The sequence below is a fragment of the Aquila chrysaetos genome, chromosome Z (assembly GCF_900496995.4).
Source record: "Aquila chrysaetos chrysaetos chromosome Z, bAquChr1.4, whole genome shotgun sequence".
Taxonomy (NCBI): Eukaryota; Metazoa; Chordata; class Aves; order Accipitriformes; family Accipitridae; genus Aquila; species Aquila chrysaetos.
The window spans coordinates 155579-176759 of NC_044030.1; the positions used below are offsets into that span (position 1 = coordinate 155579).

General features: G+C 52.7%; 5 protein-coding genes across 15 annotated transcripts in view; 3 read left to right on the top strand and 2 right to left on the bottom strand.

Moving 5' to 3' along the window:
• TRMT10B (tRNA methyltransferase 10B) overlaps window positions 1–5056 on the bottom strand; it is a 25933-nt gene extending 20877 nt beyond the window's left edge. The window contains exon 1 of one of the 2 annotated variants that reach the window (XM_041120698.1): window positions 5053–5056. The gene's annotated coding sequence lies outside the window, so the exon portion shown is untranslated. Of the gene's footprint in view, window positions 1–2884; window positions 2891–5052 lie in introns of those variants that run through there. The other variant, XM_030003839.2, reaches the window with a different exon arrangement.
• DCAF10 (DDB1 and CUL4 associated factor 10) overlaps window positions 1–6971 on the top strand; it is a 12891-nt gene extending 5920 nt beyond the window's left edge. Inside the window, exons 2-5 of the mRNA XM_030004420.2 lie at window positions 1575–1688; window positions 2509–2637; window positions 2895–3096; window positions 6684–6971. Of these exons, the coding sequence (XP_029860280.2) occupies window positions 1575–1688; window positions 2509–2637; window positions 2895–3096; window positions 6684–6971 (733 nt within the window). The remainder of the gene's footprint in view (window positions 1–1574; window positions 1689–2508; window positions 2638–2894; window positions 3097–6683) is intronic.
• The window catches only part of SLC25A51 (solute carrier family 25 member 51), a 9828-nt gene extending 2475 nt beyond the window's left edge, over window positions 1–7353 (bottom strand). The window contains exons 1-2 of one of the 5 annotated variants that reach the window (XM_030004419.2): window positions 7292–7353; window positions 6734–6967 (exon numbers count right to left, since the gene is read on the bottom strand). The gene's annotated coding sequence lies outside the window, so the exon portion shown is untranslated. Of the gene's footprint in view, window positions 1–6598; window positions 6976–7291 lie in introns of those variants that run through there. The other 4 variants (XM_030004418.1, XM_030004415.2, XM_030004417.1 and 1 more) reach the window with 4 other exon arrangements.
• On the top strand, window positions 7176–9407 carry LOC121232669 (U1 small nuclear ribonucleoprotein C-like). The gene is made up of 4 exons (XM_041120833.1): window positions 7176–7299; window positions 7641–7956; window positions 8156–8241; window positions 8812–9407. Exons 1-4 carry the CDS (start codon window positions 7176–7178, stop codon window positions 8997–8999), a joined length of 714 nt encoding a protein of 237 aa, XP_040976767.1. The 3' UTR covers window positions 9000–9407.
• Window positions 7883–21181, top strand: part of FBXO10 (F-box protein 10) — a 25841-nt gene continuing 12542 nt past the window's right edge. For 4 of the 6 annotated variants that reach the window (XR_005931615.1, XM_030004411.2, XM_041121004.1 and 1 more), the window contains exons 1-4: window positions 7883–7957; window positions 11221–11810; window positions 16331–17179; window positions 19616–19765. Coding sequence is in view for 5 of the 6 variants with exons in the window: in XM_030004411.2 (XP_029860271.1) it covers window positions 11226–11810; window positions 16331–17179; window positions 19616–19765 (1584 nt within the window). In the remaining variant the exon portion in view is untranslated. Of the gene's footprint in view, window positions 7958–9404; window positions 9650–11220; window positions 11811–13516; window positions 14887–16330; window positions 17180–19615; window positions 19766–21181 lie in introns of those variants that run through there. The other 2 variants (XM_030004412.1, XM_030004413.2) reach the window with 2 other exon arrangements.

The window sequence follows — 21181 nt, forward strand, 5'->3', positions numbered from 1 at the left end:
ATTTAGAAAACAACACCTTTTGTCAGAGAACTCTTTTTCTTTGTAGTTAATAGCATGTGATGTCCGATACCAATCCTCTGACGCCTTGCTATTTTAAAAAGTAAAACTTTTAAATTGAAACTTTATATTGTAAGGCTTTAGTGAAAAAATGACTTAGTTGCAGAAAGGCTGCGTATTGTAAATAAACCTTTGAATCAGTCTTATTTCTGCCTTTAGCATTTACTGGCTTCACGCTATTCTGATGTAGAAAAATGCAGGCAGTCAGCAGAGCTGCTTGAGTAGTTGGATTATTGGGGAAGGGTGCTATCCTTTAGAATTTGGTTTAAAAATTCTGCTACTGAATACGCTGTCTGAATGTCATCTTTATGCTGCTTTTGAGTTGGTGCCAAACTAAATAGCCATTGAAGTCAGTGTTATGGAAGGAGATGAGGAAACAGTATGTCTTTACTCTGAAGAAGTTGGTGGTTGCACTTCTGCACTGGCTGCCTGTTATGAAGTGGTGGTGTAGCTGGGGTAACATCTGTAAAGGTCTTAAGGGAATATTGTCATTGATAAGGAAGGGAGATTGGGGCAGGTTGTTATCATATGTTGTCCTCTTTAGTGAGGGTTAATGCAGTGACAGAGTGTAGGTTATCCAAAGGTAGCTCGTGGCTGGTTGGTTCACACATGTGAGCAGGCTGCCAGCACGCAGTGCAGGCTGCGATTCCTTTCTCAGTACAGCCTCTGTCAGACCCTTGCATTTTACAGAGCTCTTCAGCTGGTCATCTCACACCCTGAAAAGCAAGCTACAGTGTCTCAGAACCCCTCAAAAAGTGTTGCCAGTGAATGGACATAGGGATATCATGACATGGGCACAGTCATATGGGAAATCTGCAGTACAATTTCAGAGTAGATGCCTTTGCACTTACTCTTGGGTACTGTTGTCTTTTTTTTTTTTTCCCTCTCTCCTGAAACATTAAGCAAATAATCCTGACGTGAACAAAGCAGCAGGTTTCATGCCAGAGCTTGATTCTTCTTTTTTCCCAGCTAGGAACCACTGAGTTCATGCACTGCACTGCAGTGATGGGACAAATCACCCTCACGTAACTTATAAAAAACCCACTGATGTAAATACACTTAACTGGGTGATTTAAATAATGCCATCATTGAATCTATGAGGTGCATAGCTGTTATAAAACAACCACCTTGCATGTTAAAAAAAAAAGTGAATTAAAAGATCATGTGGTTTGTCCAGCAAATGCACCAGCTGTGCATTAATTATGCCAGCAGCCAGGCAGGAGAAGGGTCATGGTCTCTCAAAAAGAAGTTAGAGAAGTTAACTTCTCCAGAATAAAACAACATGCTATTTTCTTCAACGTGTTTTGTGTATTAGTGCTTGAGAATAGGCATCTGCTAGAAGGTAATAAAAAAATATAAACACTGCTGCAGATTCTGTGCAGTGTAAACAGAAAGCCAAGCTAAGTAATGGTGAAGCTGTGTTTCTTGTGAGGATAGGGAATGGAGGTTAGCTGGATACGCACAGGTATTTCTTTTACCGAATACAAATGTTTCTGCTTTGCTCTACTCCCCTGCAGGTCAGTGTTGACTGTTGCTTGTGAACAGACGGAAGTACTGCTTTTTGACCCAATATCTTCAAAGCACATCAAAACTCTCTCTGAAGCTCATGAAGACTGTGTAAATAATATCAGGTAGGTCAGAAGGAATATTTTGTCTTACCATAGATGCTTTTCTTATGACAGCATGATAAGATTGTGTTATGCACTTTCTTGGAGAGAGTGGGTTTTGTGAAGCCATTTAGGCTGCTCTTTGCTTTGTGCCATTTAGGCTGCTCTTTGCTTTGTGCCATTTTCCTTCTCTTTGGTACTGGGAGGAGGGGAAAGGCAGGAAAGGGGAAGAGGAGGAATCTGAAAGTGGTGGTATATAATGCTGGCAGGTGGTTTTGTTGATGGAGGAGCTGCAGTTTATGGGAGGGGAAGAGTGTTAAGGTATTATCACCTGTTTTAACTGGCCTTGAACGCAATAAATCAGAGCGTAACGAGTAGCGTGTGATTTATGTTTGAAGTGCAAGTCCGAGACTGTAGCAAGCTCAAATGTTTGTATGGATATGGCTGGTATTTTGAATTGTAAGAGTAATTGCCATAGTTGCTGTCGTGATGCCAGGTGCACACCAAAGCTGCTCTATCACTCCCTTCCTCAGCTGCACGGGGGAGAGAAAATATAACAAAGGGCTTGTGGGTCGAGATAAGGACAGGGAGAGATCATTCAGCCAATTACCGTCACCGGCAAAACAGGCTCGACTTGGGGAAAATTAACTTAATTTATTGCCAGTCAACCAGAGTACGGTAATGAGAAATAAAACCAAATCTCAGAACACCTTCCCTCCACCCCTCCCTTCTTCCCAGGCACAGCTTCACTCCCAGATTCTTTACCTACCCCCCACAGGGGGATGGGGAATGGAGCTTACGATCAGTTCATCACATGTTGTCTCTGTTGCTTCATCCTCCTCAGGGGCAGGACTCATCACACTCTTCCCCTGCTCCAGCGTGGGGTCCCTCCCATGGGAGACAGTCCTCCACGAACTTCTCCAATGTGGGCCTCATCCCACCGGGCTGCAGTTCTTAACGACTGCTCCAGCATGTCCTTTCCATGGGACTCACGGATCCCAGCTTCATCTCCAGATCCCCCCCTCGCCGCGCCCCTTTCCACGCCCCTTCCTAGTCCCACCCCCTCGCCCCCATCGCTTCCCTCACCCAACCCCCCTCTCTCTCCATATGTATTCTCCTGTGGCCCCGCCAATCTCTTCTTCCCTCCCACGGCCCCAGATTCCCGTTCTCGGCAGATTTACTTCCGACGTACCTGTTCCCCCTCCCAGCCCTGCCGCTACTCCCTTCCAGGGTCCTCATCCTTCAGACGCCGCTCAAGTGCAAGTCCAGCGTGGGGTACAGTTCCTCCAGACAAAAACCTCATGATCACAGCCCGTGGGCTCTATCTCACACGGGGCGGACAAGCTCTGCCAGGAGGACCTGCTTCCAGACGGGGGCTTCCAAGGGGGCCCGGCGGTACACAGCCTCCATCTTGGGCATACCCCCTGCTACGGCGCGTGGGTGTCCTCCCAGGGTGCAGGTGGATATCTCGCTGCACCGTGGCAACTACCCTGGGCTGCAGGGGGACAAGGCCGCTCAACCAGGTTTCCACACACGGGCCTCAGCTAGGGGGAAACTCTGCTCCGGCTGCCTGGAGCATCTTCCTCTCCTCTCCCCTCCCCTCACCCCTGGACGCGGGGGGCTCTGCAGAGTGCTTTCTCTTAAAGTTATCATACCTCTCTCCAATGCTCCTGCAGTTTCGTGGCCCCACGCAACCTTTTTTTCCCTTCTTATAATACGTTTCAGGAGATTGGTGCTACCCCCATCGCTGATGGGATTTACGGGCCTTGGTCTACGAAGTGTGAGTCGTGTTAGAGTGGTTGGCATATGGGCATCTGTCAGAACATAGGGAGACTATTCTAGGCAGTTACGTCACAGGAAGCCACAAATCCTGTACACTAAACCCATGCCCACCCGTCTATCACAACAACTACTTCCGTCCCCAATTTCAATTCCACCCAACTACAATTGCATAGAACCATTCCAAACCAAAGTTTGACTCTTAAATACAGGATCATATAACAAGATCCTAGGACAAGTTGAGTCGAATGCTTGTGCAATTCAACCTAAAAACCTCACAGTATTTAGGGTTTTTTTTTAAATCATTGCCGCTCCTCAGGATGTTTCCCTTTTAATCAATTAATTTTTAGCTCGGTTGGGTTTCTAAGGAAGGACTGCACCATGTGAACTCAAGACCCTTCTTAGTCCTGTGGACAATATTGCAGCCTCCCTTCACTCAGATTCTCAAAGCAGGAAAAAAAAAAAACCAAACCCAAAACTAAACCCAAACCAAAACCACCCCAAGAAAACTGTAGAGAAGCAATTAGGCATGTGCGTCAAAAGAGCTAAATAAAATGTGGGGGTGCATGGTCTTTAGCATTCACTCAGATAAATGGATGTTGTTTCCACACAGCATGCCTTGTCCTTTGAGACTGATAGTTCTACATCAGTTGGGTCTTTCAGAAAAGCTACAGTAAAAGCTGGGGCTAACTGACACAAATAGAAGAGGAGATGTTGAGATATTTCCTTTTCTGTAAGGAAATACAGCTTTTCACATCTTGCATGCTAGTGGTTGTCCTTTAAACATGCTTAGTTTTTAGATAAAGCTAGGTGAGAAATAAAGCCGTGTTATTAAGATCTCATAAGGCAAAAGCAAACTGGATTTATTTTGATTTTTACACATCCCTAATTCAGTATCTGATCCTTACATTCAAGCTGCTCTTGCTAGGATTTCAGGTGAGTTAGTGTGGGTCACATTTTTACAACACTGACGGTTCTCGTGCAGGCTACATCTGACTTGTGGCTGTCATCGTTGCCGGTCAGCTGTGCTGGTCTTGAAAATTTATCTCATTCCTTGTTTGAAAACAGCATTGAAACTTCCTGCCACTCTCTTCTCTTATTCAAAGGATCTCCTTTCTTTAGACTTTGGCTGTCTGTGAGGCTTTCTAAGTCTGTTCTTGGTCCTTAAATGTCTTTTCTCTGTGTAGTTTGATTTACATAAAAATACCAGTACTGTCTCCAAGCAGATAACTCTCAGGTCTGCTGTTAATCAGCAGACTAAGGTCCTTCCTAGCAACATGTAGTAAATTTTCTGCTTTCCTTCAAAATGCTTCTTAAAGCTTTATTTTGTCTTTGTAGGATATTGGCAGAAGTTCAGACCTTGAGCTAGGCTAGATCCGAGGTCCTGAAGGACACAAAGAGAGACAGTTCCACCAAATAAAGCAGGGAAGTAGTGAAGTAATCATTACCAGGCAACACTTGTTCATCATTTAAAATGGGGTTGCTTATTCAAAAATTGTAAAAAGCTGGTTTTGCAGGTGGTCTGAATCCTAACTTTCATTACAGCACAGCTTGAGTTAAGTCAGTACCAACCAAGCGAGGCTGGTGGTGGTTTGTGAACTTCAGATACTCCCTGCCAGCAACGCACATGAGATTTCCATGATTTCAAAATGGTATTTGGGGCTAATACCCCTGCTTGGCATGAGGAGCGTGTTTCTCAAGGTGCAGCCACTATAGGTTGTTATGCGAAGGACACGTGGCAGAGGCTGTACAGAAACAAGCTGGATTGCTCAAAGCAACCCGACAGATTATTTTGACCAAGTATACAATTTGTTTTTAAAACAAAACAGGTATATACCTGGATTGGCTTTCCCCCTATTTAATCCTTTAAGGTCTGGCAAGTGAAAATGTCATCTAAATAATTTACAAAGATGAAGTGTTTCTGTCAATATGAGAATTAACAGCAGAGACAGGGATTCATATGAGATGGCTTACACACCACTTCATATATGCAGCAGTTTAGTGTATTATTCAGATTATTGTAGTTCTACTTGCATATACTAAAAAAGCCACATCCATATATATGCCACTCTTAGACAGGGCACAGTGGGTCATGCTAATTCAACTAACACAGTGTGGAAGGGTCTCACCAGAGACAATACTGTTAAGGAGATGATTCATATATATGGTGTCATTCATATGGGTGACAGCTGCCTGCGGCCAAACTGTATTTTTCCCTAAAAAAAAACTCATGAGAAATACAATAAAATCAATTAAAAAAAAAAAAAAAAAAAAGACACCTTTAGTTCAGTTTCAGAAGCTACATGCTCCTTTTGCCGTAAATGTTGTATCTGTCCAGTCGGGAAGCGTTGAAGGCTACAGCAATCCTCATGTAAGGAAGACATCACGCTTCCGAGTTGGGAACTTGCAAGAGCCAGGCACAGCAAGTCCTCCCAGAAGTGTGACAGAAGTGCAAGGGCACTTCTGCAAGTGACAGAACCCTTGCTTTCAGACACAATCTGTAAGGCCTGTGCCACCTACAAGCACTAAAGCACAGCAGCCACTTTGTTTGAATTTAACATAAAAGAAGCAGTTCTCAAAAAAGAGTAGAAGTGTTGGATCAACGGCATTGCCTATACATACCAGCCCCTGAAGCTGCTGCAACATCCCATTTATACACAGAAGTTCCCTTCAACCCAGGAGCCGATTTCGGAGCGCTCTGGGCAAGGGAGCACATGTGATCCTTTTTGACATCGCGTTCCCTGATCCAAGTGCCGGCCTGATACCAAGTCAGGTGCCTGCCACCGCCACCATCTTGTGGTATGCTCATCTAGTGCTTCTAAAGAAGGATTTCAACCTGTTTACCTGTCTAAATGACCACGGCCTTCAAAATGCTGGCATGTGACCCAGTAGGTCTGAGAAATGCAAGGGAAAGAATAAAGAAAGGACATTTGCTATCTGATATTGCATTATATTTCTGTATTTGTAATACTGGTAAGAGACAGCGGTGCTTCCCATCATCCTGATGGCTGTGGAATGAGCGTGCTAACTACAAAGTCCTCCTGGCCCAATCACAGTTTAAGATAACTTTGGGAACTAAATGCTCATTCAATCAGTAAATCACAGTAACACTACAAACTCACACTCTTTCACCATCAACAACGTGAAATATTCACCCTAAATGATCAGCCAGATCCTGAAGACACGCAGCTGTGTCAGGTAATATGGAAGGTTTACGGATTCGTTCATTTGTCTCCCCAGCCGATCACCTACCGCCGTAACAAACACCAGATTCCCAACTCGGGGCTCACCAGCCTGTGGCTCCTCGCCACCGCCAACCCACTGGAAGCACCGGAGCACTTCCCGAAGGATGCGCAGCACGTTCGAGACTCGTGCAGCCGCCCGGGCAAACCCACCGGCCTGGAGACGCCAAGGAAGACCTCAGTGTTCCCCGTGAAGCTGGCAGGGCCGCCCAGCCGCGGTGCCAGACTGCCGGAGACCCTCGGGAGCGATCGCAGCCCCTCCGGGGCACGGCACCAGGCGACCTGAAAGCAAACAACCAAACACGAGTCAGCGAGGCACCATCGGGGAGGCCGTGGCCGGGAACCGGCTGGGGAAAACACCCGCCCCCGCCGCGGCGGCCGGCAGCCCGGCACCCGCCCGGACCGGGAGCGCTGCTCCGCTCCCCGGCGGCCCTCAGCCCCAGCGGCGGGGCCGAGCCGGGCTCGCACTCAAGGTCAGGCCGGTGGGGCGATGGTTGCGGCCCGCTGCCGGTGGAACCGCGCTCGCTGGGCCGCCGGGCCGGGCCCCGCCGAGCCAACCGGAGCGGAGCCTGGGAGGCGGGCGGCGTGTCCCACCTCAGGACGCACCTGCCACCGTTGCCATGGCGGCGGCGGGATGAAATAGGAACCTCTGCGGGCGGCGCGGCCCGGCCCGGCCCGCTCCGGTGCGGCCCGGTCCGGTCCGGCCTCAGCGGCCTGACCGCCGTACGCGCGCCGGCGCCTGACGCACCCACGCCGCCTGACGCAAGACGCTGACGCTAAGTGGCGGAGGAAGGAGAGGGGGCGGGGTGTGTGGAAGCGAAGAGAAGAGCCCCACTACCCTTCCACGTGACCCAGGGGAAGGGCGGTGGCGCTGGCCCCGCCCCGCCCCAACCCATCAGGCAGCGGCGCGGGGGCACCGGCGCGAGCGGGGAGGGGGCGGGGCAGCCGCCCTGAGCCACGCCCCCCTCCCCCGGCGTGCGGCGCGGGTCCCGCCGGCGCGGCGGAGCGGAGCGGAGCGGAGGTGAGCGGCGGACTCGGGCGGGCGGCTGGACCGGCGGAGAAAATCTGCGGGGATCGCCCCCCCCCCCGCAGCCAACCGCCCCCGTGGGCTACGGCCTCTGCCGCGGGGCTGGAGCGCCGCCTCCTGCCCGGTGCCGTCCGATACCTCGGCGGCATCGGTTGGATCCGCGACCCGAGCGGCGGCGGAGTACCGGGAGAGGGCCGGGCCGCAGCCCAGTCCCGGTACCCACGCGAGTCGTGAGCGCCGCCAGGTCCGGCAAGGGCAGGGGACGGTGGGACCGTGCTCTGCCCGGCGGGAGCGGCTCTGCTGCCCCGGGCAGGGCTACCCCGCCGCCTCCCGCCGCTGCGGGAACCGCGGAGCTCTCGGTGAACGGGGCAGGGAAAAGCCGCCGATCGCGGCGGAGGGAGGCTCGGCAGAACTCGTGGCCCGGTTTCTTCTTCTTTCTCCAGCTTCTCCGCTGCCAGCGCTGCCCCGGGTTTGTGCCCACCCCCGCGGACCCGTTTGTCGGGAGGCGAGAAGCTGCTTTTAGGATCGGGTGCCGCGTCCCGGAGGGGTGGTCCTGAGCGGAGGACCGCGGGTGTTTTTCCACGGCGGAGCGTCGTCCGGAGAGAACAACCTGTCTGACCCCAGGCTGCCTGCGGGCTGTGCGCTGGGGCGGCTCGGGGGGGCTCGGGGACTTGGGTGCTCGGTCCCCGACGGCCGTGAGGCTGGCGTGAAGCAGTCATCGAGGCCTCCTCGGTGTCCTTTGAGAAAGGCGGCATCCTCGGTTCTTGGCTGGGCTCGACGTCGGTATCGCCTCTCGCTGGGGAGGTGCTGGAGGATAGAAAGCACCGACAGAGCCTGTGGTTTTATTGTTTCTTTGTTGTGGGCTTTGATCAGTTTTAGTCGTCTGGTAGTAAATAACAGTGGCTCATTTTTATTTTAGTGTTTGTACTGCTACCACAAAGTTTAATGGTGAGGCTTGTTGCAAATTAACGTATAATGCTAAGCCTGCAAAAGGGAGAGGAACAGCAAAGAGAAAGTGCTGAGCTGTTTGCCTGCTTGAAAGCGTTTGAGACTAAGTCGTGCCCCCTGCAAGTTCTGCTCAAAACTCTCGCTCTTCCAGTGTCAGTGTCTGGTTTCCGTGGCGCCGCAAAGCCCAAGCTGGGGATGTCATGCCAGGGGAGAGGCTCAGCAGAGCTGCCGAGCCCGCAGACCGTAGCCGTGAGGGACGCGGCACCGCTGTCACAAGACCTTCCTTCCCAGCAGACTGCATGGAGTGCTGCTGCTGTGGGAGTGTGGCAGCAAATCTAAATTTCTTCTAGGAAAGTTAAAGTGGGGGATTCCCCACTGGGTACCCAGATATTGTGTAGGACCCTAGCACTAACTTGAAATTTAGTTTCAAGGCAAGTCTGTGCTTTCTTGAGCACCTTGTGATAGTTGCAGGATAGCTGGAAGTCAAGCGCTCTGCGAGGAGAAGTAAAATTTGGTCAGTATCGTTCAAAGCACTAAGCGCTTGCCGGCCTTGCCAGTGTGCATCCCTGAGAGAAGAAGGGAGCCGGGTTCCTGATTGCTTTTAACAGCATCATACGAGAGATGAACTCTGGCATTAGAGGGTAACCACAGTCCTTGCTGGAGTGCGTTTCCTGGCAAGTGGGCATGAGCTGGCAGTGGTAGGGTAGGCAGGGACAAAGCCAGAACCACCTGGTGTAGGGCTCTCCCAGCCGCTCAGCTGACCTGAAGCCAGCCCATGGACGTACATGCTTTTTTGTGTTGTCTGCAGGGCTCCGACCACACCGGGGCACTGATCTCTGGCTGCTGCGCGCTGGACAACATGGACAAAGCGGGCTGCTTCAGGGAGAGTGCTGATGGATGGTGCAGCTCCCCATTTCGCATTACTGTTTTTTCCGGTCACTGATAATAACACCGCTACTCTAAAACACCAAGTGGCAAATTTTGTGAGGTATCTCCCTATACAGTTAAGCTGCTTGTCTAGTGCTTTGTGGAGAGTGGTCGGAGGTCGCCGAGCCCATGGGGCATTAGGAGGCTGGTCCGCCGCTGCATGTGCTGGGTGGGGGGCCAGCGTGGGAAGTGGGGGCTGCGGTCCTGCCGTCAGGAGGGGCATCGTGCCACTGGCAGCCGCTGTTTCGCAGGGCAGGACGTGGCAGCGAACGACGCTAGGCAGGTGGTGGCAGGAGCTGGAGCAGAGGGACGTGGTCTTGCATGCCGTCAGCAGCAGCAGCCTCATGCCGGGGTGGGATCGGGTGTCTGGGGTCCGTTACGAGCCGTGACTGCTTTGCTGGTGGTGCATTGCCAGCAGTCACGAATCCTTTCTTCTTCTCGATCCCTCTTCTGCTCAGAGGGTCCCACTGGTGTCCCCGGGTGCTGGGCCGCAGGATGAACTCGGCCTCTGGAGAAAGCTCCACACCTTTCCCAATGAGCCCTGCATCCCAGACAGGACCATCAGGCCGGCGTTGGGGACTCGCAGCCCTCTCTCGCTTGCGGCGCAGCCCTGCGAGCCCCCCTATTCCTGCTAGCAGCCATGCAAGGACCCGCAGGCTGCGCCACCGCCGCCTCGCAGCGCGACCCAAGCCGAACTCGCGGCACCCCTGCGTCGCGCAGCGCGCGCATCCAGCCGTGCCTTTCACTCCCCGGAGGGGCTTCTGACCTTGCGCCCACCCCACCTCGGCGGCTCCTCGCTCCCGGGGCCTCGCTCCGTGCTGCTGGGCGAGAGCTGGCAGATGGCTCTCCCAGGGACCCTCTGCCAAGCCCCCCCCCCCAAAAAAAAAGGCCCGCGTGCTGCTTGAGCGGTTGCCCTCGGCTCTGCCGAAAGTCGTGGCTCTCCCGGGAAGCTTTGGCCTCAGCTTCGCCCTTCTCGGCTGCCGGCCGTGACTCGTCCAGAGCGGCGTTGCAGCCGGCCGCCCGGGCAGCACGTTTCAGCCGCCTGCTCCTTCTGCCTCTCTGAGTGCCGGGGGGTCCTGCTGGGGCTGGAGGGGGGGGCTTTCCCACACACCCCCCCCCCCAAACCGCTGCCTTGCCTGGCAGCCCGGTGCAGGGAAGCGTCGTGGCTGCTGGGGCGGCCGGCTGCTGAGTTCTGACGGAGCGTGGCAGGGAGAAGCCGGGCAGGGGCAGATGGATGTGCTTGTTCCTGCGCGGTCTTTGAGCCCCGCGGTTAAGGAACGAGGTTTTAACTGCCCCGAAAGAGCAGAGAGCGTAGAACGGCTTGTTTGGGGACGGCTGGCCCGTGGGCAGGGCTAGCAGGAGATGGAGGGAGGGAGGCCGGGGCGGGGGGGGGGCGATGGCGGAGGGAGCAGGCCGTAGGGTGCGCTGAACGGTGCTTGGCCAGATCCCGTGGTCTCCGCCTGAGGCGTGCCGGCCTGCTGCTCCGTACGGCTCTGTCCCTGGAGAGATACGTCCGTCGGGGGCTCGCGTGTCCCCGTCGACACGGTGTCCGTGCCCTGGCTGAGCCTCGCCGTCCCCTCCGCGCCCCAGGAGCTCCTCGGGCGCTGACTCGTGCGTCCTGTCCTTCGCAGGTTGCCGATGGAGGTCAGCGGCCTGCCGGCGGAGCTGTGGCGGCTCATCTTATCCTACCTGCGCCTCCCCGACCTGGGCCGCTGCAGCTCGGTCTGCAGGACCTGGTACGAGCTCGTCCTCAGCCTGGACAAAACGCGCTGGCGGCAGCTCTGCCTGGGCTGCCTGGAGCACAGGCACCCCAACTGGCCCAACCAGCCCGGCGTGGAGCCGCGGTCCTGGAGAGAGGCCTTCAAACAGCACTACCTGTCCTCCAAAACCTGGACCAAAAACACGCAGGACCCGGAGTCCTCCAACTGCCTCTCCCTTTTCCGGAGGAGGAAAGGCCGGCGCCGGCTCTGCGTCGGCGATGGGGGTGAGTTTAGCAGCCTCCGGGCCGCCCTGGCTGCCGCCGGCCCTTACGACCGCCTCGTGCTGCTGCCCGGCGTGCACGAGGAGCAGAGCGAGGTGCTGCTGAAGGTGCCCGTGGAAGTTGTGGGGCAAGGCAAGCTGGGGGACGTGGCGCTGCTGGTGAGCATTGACCAGCACTGCCCCACCGCCCGCCTCTGCAACGTGGTCTTCATGCCGGCGCGCTTCACCTCGGTGGTCTACAAGGTGAGGCTTGGCGGAGCCGCGGAGCTGGGGGGGGGGGGGGGCGGTGGGGATGGCGAGGCCGACGAGCTGTCGCAACCGAGGGGCTTCCCCCGGTGTGCGGGCATCCGCAGAGTGTGACCGGGGGGGGGTTCGCGGGGCTCCCTAATGCGTGGGGGCTCGGGGGCTTTGTCCTCTGACTGTCTCTACTTCATTACAGGTCGCCAGAAATGCCACACAAATCGCCACTAGCAAGAATGCCTTTGGTTAATAAAGCGAATATATATATATCAGGCTATTACAAAGTACTACCAGCAATCAATAACACAGTATCAATCGATAGTACGGCAGCAATCAGTAACAGAAACAATCAATCCTATAGCAACAACCCATAACAGCAGCAAACAAGTAGGTAAATACTATAACAGGTTACCGCAAACTTACCACCAGTACAACAGCAGATATGCTTATGGTAGGTTACTTACATGGTTGTGTAATACAGGTATCAAGAGAATTAGACAGATTTCAGAAGGTGCCAAACCATCTGTCGCAGGTGAATTATTAAGAGAGGTCATCGTGGTGGGGTAAACTAGAAGGGTTTTATGAATGGTTGAATGATGATCAAATGATGATTAATTGATGATTGAATAATAATGAAGTGGTAGTCAAATGGTGATTTAGCAATAATTGAATGGTAGTGAAACACTGATTTGACAATGATTTAAATGATTATTTAAATGATAATTTAGATGGCGGTCAAACACTACTACTTACTACACTTCCAATAATTAAGATATAGCTGGATATATAAACATCACTAGCATACAATGTACTTTTAGGCCTAATGTAAAATGTCACTTGCCTTGTTATAGGTATCAGATGCTGGGTAAGGGGTCTCTCAGCCTCAAGGAGTAACTTTGCATCCCTGCTCAAGGCAGATCACCACCATGCAGACAGGAGAGCTAAATGGGCTCGAGGGCTGGCTGCAGATATTTATAGTGTAAAGTGATGAACTCTTGTGCAGGTGCGCATGATACCGAAAAGCAGGTCGAAGAAACTCTCTTAAGACTCGTTTTGGAGTTTTAGAAAGCAGGCATTCTTTATTGCAGCGCTGGATGCACGGGGATAGTTCCACCTAGCGTGCATACCACAGCTTGAGCACAAACAGGTTATATAGAATAACTAATTGCATATTAATCAGATTAGTATACATACACATAAAAATAATTGCAACTGATTATCTTAGTTCTGCCTACATCCCATCACGCGCAATGAAGGATCCATTTGAGTCGAAGGGCTGCTTTTGCGACCACCGACCCATTTGAAGTTCTTGCTGGCTGTCCCTGAAGTCTTTATTCTTGTCCTTGTTCTTTGATCTTGAAGCTTAATGCACTTTCAATCACACGTGGTCAGTTTCAACATTGTTCTCATCTAGTGTACAGGAACATCTAGTCCTAAGCGCAAAGAACTGCAAAACTTATGCGTAACTACCTCTACTAGTTAATTGCTTGGCTATACTTTTGTCTATTGTTCCAATCATAGTGTTAGTATAAGATTTCTAATAATTATTTACCAAATCTCACTTTTACAGTCGCCTAGCAGCAAACCAGTTTCCACGGCTGGTACAAAATATTAAAACCATCAAAATATTTAGACATACCATACAGAATGTGTGGAAATATGCTATCACGCAGCTGTAATTTTGTCTAGTTTTGTTTAGTCCCAACACGGGGTGGTACTGTTAGCTCCTGATAAGACCTAGACTCCTTAGCCCCTGAGAAGATCTGGCCTGGCACTGTTCTCACAGTTTGGACAGCAGGGCTGGTTTCAGTCAGGGCTACTTGTCGGTGATGCCTCCACAAAAGCACTGTTCACTCGGTGAGAGTGGGCGCATCTCTTACACCATCCCAGAGGGGCACCCAGCCATCCCAGAGATGGGAGGGCAAACCGAATCGACCCCAAAAGCGGGGCCAAAGGGGACCAGCGAAGTGACAGTCTCTCACGTCAAAGATGCCCTCTGTCACAGTCTGGCGTTGGGTGGGCATTCCCAGCCAGGGTCCGAGATCTTCTAGCAGGTTCATGTGGAGAGTTCAGCCAGTTTAGGAAAGGAGGAGTATGTGCAGGATGGGATGTTCTCAGAGAGAGAGGCTCCATTTTGGATAAAAATTAAGTCTGTTTTAAAAGGGTGTAGCACACCGCCACTTTGAGCAGCCAGTAGATGCTGTTAATTTCCGTTTTTCACCTGGAACAGCCAATAGATGATGATGTTTTTGTTCTTTCAGAGCAATTTTTATTTTTCTAGACTGTTTCCACTTTTCCAGATGATAACTTGCCATTACAGCCCCTCGTTTCCTCAGTGGTGGTATCTCAGGATGTCTCTGATTTCTTAGTACCCAGCTGCACACCTCATGGATGTTTCTGGCTCCCAGCTCCCAGGCTGGCAGGCATTTTCCTTTGTTCAGTGATTTTCCCCTTCTCACCAGCCGCCTTTCCGACTGCCCACATGGCGAGGCGTGAGCGACTTGAGAGGCTGGGCTTGCAAGAGGCACCCCCGGGAGCCGGCGCTCCCCACGGTGCGCTCCACACCAGCCCCGCTGCCCCTAAAACCGTTTGCCGCTGATGTGCGCTCTGCCCTCAGCCTGGGCTGGGACCCCTCAACCGGGATGCCCAGGGTCTTCTCCGGACCTATGCCAGGACAAGGGATCACAGGTCCAGCCCTGCTGCCGTGGTCCACCCTGACGGTACTTTGGTCCCCACGGACGGTTGCTGACTGGTCCAGAGTGGGACGTGCCCCAGTGTGTGTGCTGCACCCGTGGAGCTCCTGTGGAGCTGTACCTCTGAAAATGAGACCTTCCTCATGATGACTCAGACCATCATTAGTTATAATTTACAGTTTCATTTCCTTTTCACCATTTTATTATGTGACATATTTAACTGAAGCAGTCTGAAAGTCCCCAGGAGAAAGATAATGCACCGGCGTGCGGTGGGAGAGCTGAGTCACAAATCCACTGAGAAAGTCTCTGTTTGTCCATGGCCACATGCTGGGTTGGTGAAGCAGACATGTGGTGTCTTGCTCAGAGATGTCTCCTCCATTTGGCTGGTCAGTGTGGCGGCATTTCGCCTTTCTGGCTGTTGTGCTGGACTCTGCATGGGTGATGGTACAGACCTTCAGCTGCTGTCAGTGGAATGAGAGCATTTCCTCCCAAATCTGTCATTGAAAAACAAATTAAAAAAGCAAACTTAGACCAATCCTACTGGCAGTCATTAAAACCCTGCAAGTTGCAATTTCAGAAAGGCTTTCACAAGCAGCCTCTCAGAAGCTGATTTGATTGTGTCCCTTTTAATTAGCTTTTTTTAATTAAAAAAAGGGAAGGTACAATTCAGTCTGGAGCAGGCTGAAGGGATTTCTGTGTGGTTGTCTTTGGGTACAAAGAAATGCATTTCAAAACCTGTTCAGGGTACGACCACTTCTGAGAGTACTCAAGACTGAAAACAAATGTTAGGACAGTGTGTTGGCTGCAAACTCTGGAAATCTCTGTAAAATTGCCCTAGCTCACCTGTCACAAGCTATTGATCTGTCTGCTTTTAATGTGGTGCACTAGGCAATTGAGGGATAACTTGGGAAGAGAAAATAACAACTTAGGAGATTCCTAGTGAAATCAGGAGCACAGAAATTCCAAGCATACTGCTCAGTTTTTCTGACCTGGCTCCTCAGTACCTTGTTACATTTCTGTTGGCCTTTTCTGTAGATAAGCAGATACTTGCCCTGCCTGTGCAGGAGGGAGATACTTGGCCATGCACAATCATCCTGGTGGTTTGCCAAGCGCCCATAAATTGCTGTGTGCATTGCCTAGCAAAGCAGGAAGGCCATGGTAGGGAAGGTGCACAGTTCTGCAAGTACCAGCAAGTCAGATGGGAAACTGCAGCCAGGGAACAAGGAATTGATGGTGTCTCTCCTACTGCGGCGTCAGAACATAATGCCTGTGCAGCAATATGGCACAGATTTTTAACCTGTTTTGCTTTGCACTTGAAGCATTGTGGGTGCAGCGTCCTTCCACCAAATACCCTAACGGCTCCAGGGAGAACTGTAGAACCAGGTGATATCATCTTACCTGCTGCTTCACCCAGGAAACCCCTGAGTCCCTTAACCGTGCCAGCTGGCAAATACACATCTCTGAGGGTTGCAAACTTTTCTGTGTAGGGAACGTTGCTAAGGTTTAGTGATCTTGGTACATCTCGGCCCTGTCTGCTCCCGTGTGTGACTGCTGGCCCTTGCTGAGATGCGAAGCTGTGTCTTGGCAGGGAAGTTAAGGAAGTGTTGCCAGCAGGGAAGAAAGTCAGTAGGCGTCACTTGTTGCAAGATTCTTTCTAACTCAGGTTGCAGCACTGCATCTGTGCCTGTGTGAGCTTCTTGTATTTGTGACACCTGAACGCATATTGTGTTTGTGAGCGTGAGCTTGTTTGCTGTGGAAGGACTTCATGATACGTCCAGGGCTGCTTTTTCTTGCTTTCTGCAATGATGTCACCTTGTGCTTACTCTCCAGACAACCTCAGGCTATGTCCAGTTCGACAATTGCAATTTTGAAAGTGGGCAGCTGCAGATCCATGCACCAGGGACGTGCCAGGTGAAGTTCTGCACCTTCAGCCAGTCCAGCATCTACCTCCGCAGCGTGGCCCTCTGCATCCTGGAGAACTGTGAGTTCACCGGCAGCGAGAACGCCTCTGTAACTGTGGAGGGCTGCCCGAGCTCTGACCGTAACTGGGCCTGCAAGCACCTGGCCGCGCTGGCCAAGTCCTGCGCAGCGTCCATGCGGGAGCCCGACCCAGCCGACTGCCCCATGGCCAAGCGGGATGGCTCGGGGGAATTGCTGCTGGGGCCAGTGAGAACATGTGAGATTGTCGTAGGGGAAGAACGAAGCAGCTTACTCTCTGCTGCGGGTGCTCAAGACCTGCTTGGCTCAGCCCAGGAGGACTCTGAATTCGGAGAGAGCCTGCAGGCAGCAAAGGAGGAGGAGTACCCGGTCCTCGACTCAAACTCCAGTGACAGTGACTTACACAGCGACGATGAAGAGGATGCTCAGGCTATGTACAAACTGCCCTATCAAGGCCACAGCCTGAGTCACACGCTTGCTGACATTATGGACAGCAGACTCCAAAGCAGCAGGCTGCACGCCCTTCAGAAGGACCTTAAGCTCAAGTCCCTGGAGCAGGAGCTGCAGCAGGACAAGGAGGCCCAGTCTTTGGCCAACTCTCTGCAAGGCTGCATCATCCGACAGTGCCTTTTCAGGGACGGGAAGGGAGGAATATTCATTTATTCACGAGGGCAAGCAAAACTGGAAGAAAGCATCTTCAGGGATCTGACCTACGCAGTGCGTTGCGTACAAAACAGTAAGGTGCTGTGAAGACTGCTGTGAGCCCTCTTCCCTCTCCCTCCTGCTCCACCAGCTCCTTTCCTGTGCATGGCTTGGGTTAACGAGCTCAAACGCAAGGCGGGTCACTTGCAGCCACCTGCTTTCTGCATGCAGTAACGTTGTAATTGCAATTGGAGGCATTAACTCGGTGGCATGCTGGGGTCATGTAGTCAGGCCTGCGCTACCTGTAAATTAAACTCTCACCCTGTAAAAGCGCTGCTGGTTGTCATCACCTTTGCTGGTCCCAGCACAGCCCATACCACAAATGCAGGGACTTGGGGACTGCGGTGTCAATCCCTCGTCTTGCCCCTCTCCATGGCCAGTCCTGGCTGCTTCAGGAGAGCCTGCAGGGGTGGGTGCCTGCCGCAGGCAGAGATGGGGTGGAAGGAGGGATTTTGGCCAGGGACATGTGCTGGAGGCTGAACCGAGGTTTTCCCTCAGCACAGCACCATCTAACTGTGTGCTGGCCTGGAGCTCTCCACTTCTGTGCCTGTGTTCCTCTTCAGACGGGATGGTGGTGGCGGCAAGGACTGGAGGGAGAATCACACTGCCAAAATCTCCAGTGGTGGCAGCGTCGGGGGAGCTTGGGAGGCTCCTCTCCAGCCACCTGCCCAGAGCAAGAGCATCCCCACCGCTCGGTTGGGGGAGCCCAGGATTTGGGCGCGTTTTTCAGTGTATCGCTTTAAGACTGCAAATGAAAGTTTTGTGCAGGAGGAGGAAGGGGCATGTTTTTCCACCCGGTTCAGGGAAAGGGCTTCACTGTGATGATGCTAGCTTCCCATCTGTAGTCCCCACAGGACTGCAGAGCACTGTTACCTGTGCAGGAACGCTTTGCTTCTTGGCAGTGGAGAACGGCTCCTTTCTTTCCAAGGGATACCAGTAGCAGAGGTGCCTTCCCAAAGGCCGACCCACAGATGCAGAGTGGTGGCAGGAGGCAGCAGAGGCATGTCACGCAGCTCCACCATGCTGCTCAGATGCTCAGAGCTGCTTGGGGGCTGTTTTCGTGGGAGTTAGGCTGGCGGACAAATGCAGGTCCAGCACTTTGGGCCACGTTCTGTTTTTATTCCCTTTGGTTTGCTTCCAGTTCGCTCAGCAGCCCGGTTTTAACTGGTAGCAAATGGGAGGGAGATGAGGCCAGCCCATCTGCTGCTCCCAGTGAGATTTTGCTCAGCTAGGAATTAGGGCAGAGGCTCTTGTCGAGAGGTGGGTGTCAGAGCATCAGGCAGTGGGAGACAGTGAAATGCTTGCCCGTGAGATGAGGGCAAGGTGCAACGCAAAGTGGGAGCACGGCAGAGCTGGTAAGGGCTCGGTGTCCTTGCACAGCCAGGACCCTCCGGCACAGGGCAAGTGTGTGGGACCCAACCGGAGCGGGTGCCTGTGTTTCTCGCCTCCTGTAGCTCCCTCCATGGGCAGCCAAGCATCACTGATGAAGACAGGCGGCTGCCAAGCCCTGCTGAGCTCCACGTTTAGTCGAGAGATTGAATGAAGCACCTTTCTGGAATGAGCAAATAAAAGGAAGTATAATTTAATTACCTTCTGATCTGTGTTGCTCATTGAAGTGGGATGTGCAAAGGCAATTTGTAGATTATTTCTTAGCGCTCGTAAGACATGGATTTAAGACATGAATTTGTTTGGCTGGAAAATATTAAAAGATTGCTGCTGCCTAAATATTTAACTACTTATTTGCTTAGAGGAAACGAGGTTGTTAAGAGTGGTGTCAGTGACTTCAGTTTGCTGGCTGGGCCATTTCTGCCCCCGAATGGCAGGATCTTTGTCCTGAAGGTGCCATGTGATGGGCAGGTCGTGTGCTGAGCGTGTGTACTGTAGTGCACTGGCCCGGTCAGCTTCGTGGGAGACTCGTGGGACTCTCTGCAGCATTTGACATGTCACCTCCGAGCAGGTCTGTGCAGCAGAGTCAGGAGGGAGCCTGTTGCCGACTGTGTACGGAGAGGATGCCGATTCAAATGGGGGCTGCCTGAGCAGGGATGGGGCAGGTCTCTTGCACCACGAGTGGTGTGGAGGTGGGACGGAGAATGGTCGCTCACTGTTGCTGATGGCGTGCACTCGCAATGCAGCGAACGAAGCCATTGCGCACACCTGAACGTCGGCTTTGTCAAGCGGAGGGATGTGTCATGCCAAGAGGATATCTTTGCTCTAGCTGTGCAGCACCAAGCACTGGGGGTCCCCATCCCCAAGCAGACCCTTGCCAGTGCGTGATGCCCAACAGGCTTAACTGTAGCACTTGTCCACACGCACTGATCTTCCTTTCAGCTGGCCTGTGTGCCTGGCACACCCCAGGTTGTGGGAGAGGCAGAGAGGTCGTAGATGCACAGAGGTTGCAGAAGGGAGAACTATACCCTTTTTTCATGTCCTCGTCCTTCTAACTACAACTGCAGGTGCTTCTCCTCTTCCCTGCAGGTCATCATGCTGAGGAATGACATTCACCATTGCAAAGCATCAGGGATATTCCTGCGCCTGTCAGCAGGAGGCCTGATTGCAGACAACAATATCCATTCGAACTCTGAGGCCGGAGTGGACATTCGTAAGGGAGCCAACCCCCTTGTTCTGGTACGTACCCCTCCAACCTGTGCTGGAGGGCAGCGCGCTCTTTCTCTCACATGCTGTTTCTCTCCAAGGGGCAGCAGGGATCCATCTCCCAGTATAGAAACCACTGACCTTTCCGTTAGCTTTGCCCTTCAGCCTGTTTCTTAGGGTTTTGTTGATGAATTAGACTATAGCTAACCCCAAGGTACAGCAAAGTGCTGCCTGATGATACATGCATGGTCTCCCGCTCTATTTGATGGTATGTGTCTTAAAATTGCTGTGCATAGAGGGCAGGGTAGGGGGATGTTCCCCTATCAAATAAATACCCCTGTGTAATGAGTGAACTCGTGCAAGCAATGCAGTAAATCAGAAGTTGGTAAATCGGCACTGTACTGTAAATTGTTTCTCCCATACTGGGAATCATGTTGTCTACCTTAGGAGTTGGTGGAGGGTCTCAGCGCTCTGCCTAGCCTCGGCCAGGAGGGGAGCAGCAGCCTGCTCTCCGGTGGCATGGCTTTTCCTCCGAATGAGTAGTGTCTCCAGCTGTGCAGTGGGTGGCCTTGTCCCTGTTTATTGAACACTGTATCTGTAGTCATCCTTGAAGGAACCGGGGCCTCACTGTGCAGGGGGAGGCAGAGAGGGAGATACGAACCACCACCCAAGTGACCCTCTGGCTGCATCAAACTCTCCATGTGAGCTCTGCGCAGGAGATGGGGCAGACAGAGCTGCAGGGCCGTGGAGGAGGAGGTGGCAGCTCACCCACGGAGCCGCAGGGCACGTCTGGCCTCGGTTGCAGCTTTGAGCTGCTGCTTGTTGCTTTGCCTGGTTTGGCAATTCCTACCCCACCACTCCACGAGATACCGGGCTGGGACTGCTGTCCTGCGCAGAGGGTCCCCGTGTACCCCTGTCCTCACGGGAGATGTTGGCCCCCGTGGAGAGAAGCAGCCCCGTGGCTGTTGACAGTGGTCATTCAGGCTGTGCAAAGCGCCGTCTAACAGCTTGAGAAAAGGCACCATGCTGTAATGCCAAACCCCCTGCTTGGACTCCTGCCTCCAGCTCCTGTGAGGTGCCACCGAGGGTCTTTTCCTCTTGGTGGCCATGGGGAGGTGTTGGACTTGCAGCTCCACCAGCCCTGCCCAGTGTCAGATGGGCTGGGGAGAACAAAGCATCACCAGGTCCGGGGCAGCTCTTGGAGATGTCAGCAGGAGCTGCTGGAGGAAGAAGAGGCTGCAGGCATGATGGGAAGGGAAATTAGGCATTGTGTACTAGAACCCCAAAGAAAGGTAAAAGTTAAGTGTGCCTTGACCATTTGAGAGTGATTTCTTGGCAGCTGGATTAAATACCCTTCTGCCCTTTTCCCCAGCAGGGTTGGGAGCTGTTGCTTTTCTCTGTGGTTGCTGTCTCCTCTTGCTCACTTTTATGAGTGACCTTCCTTCCTTT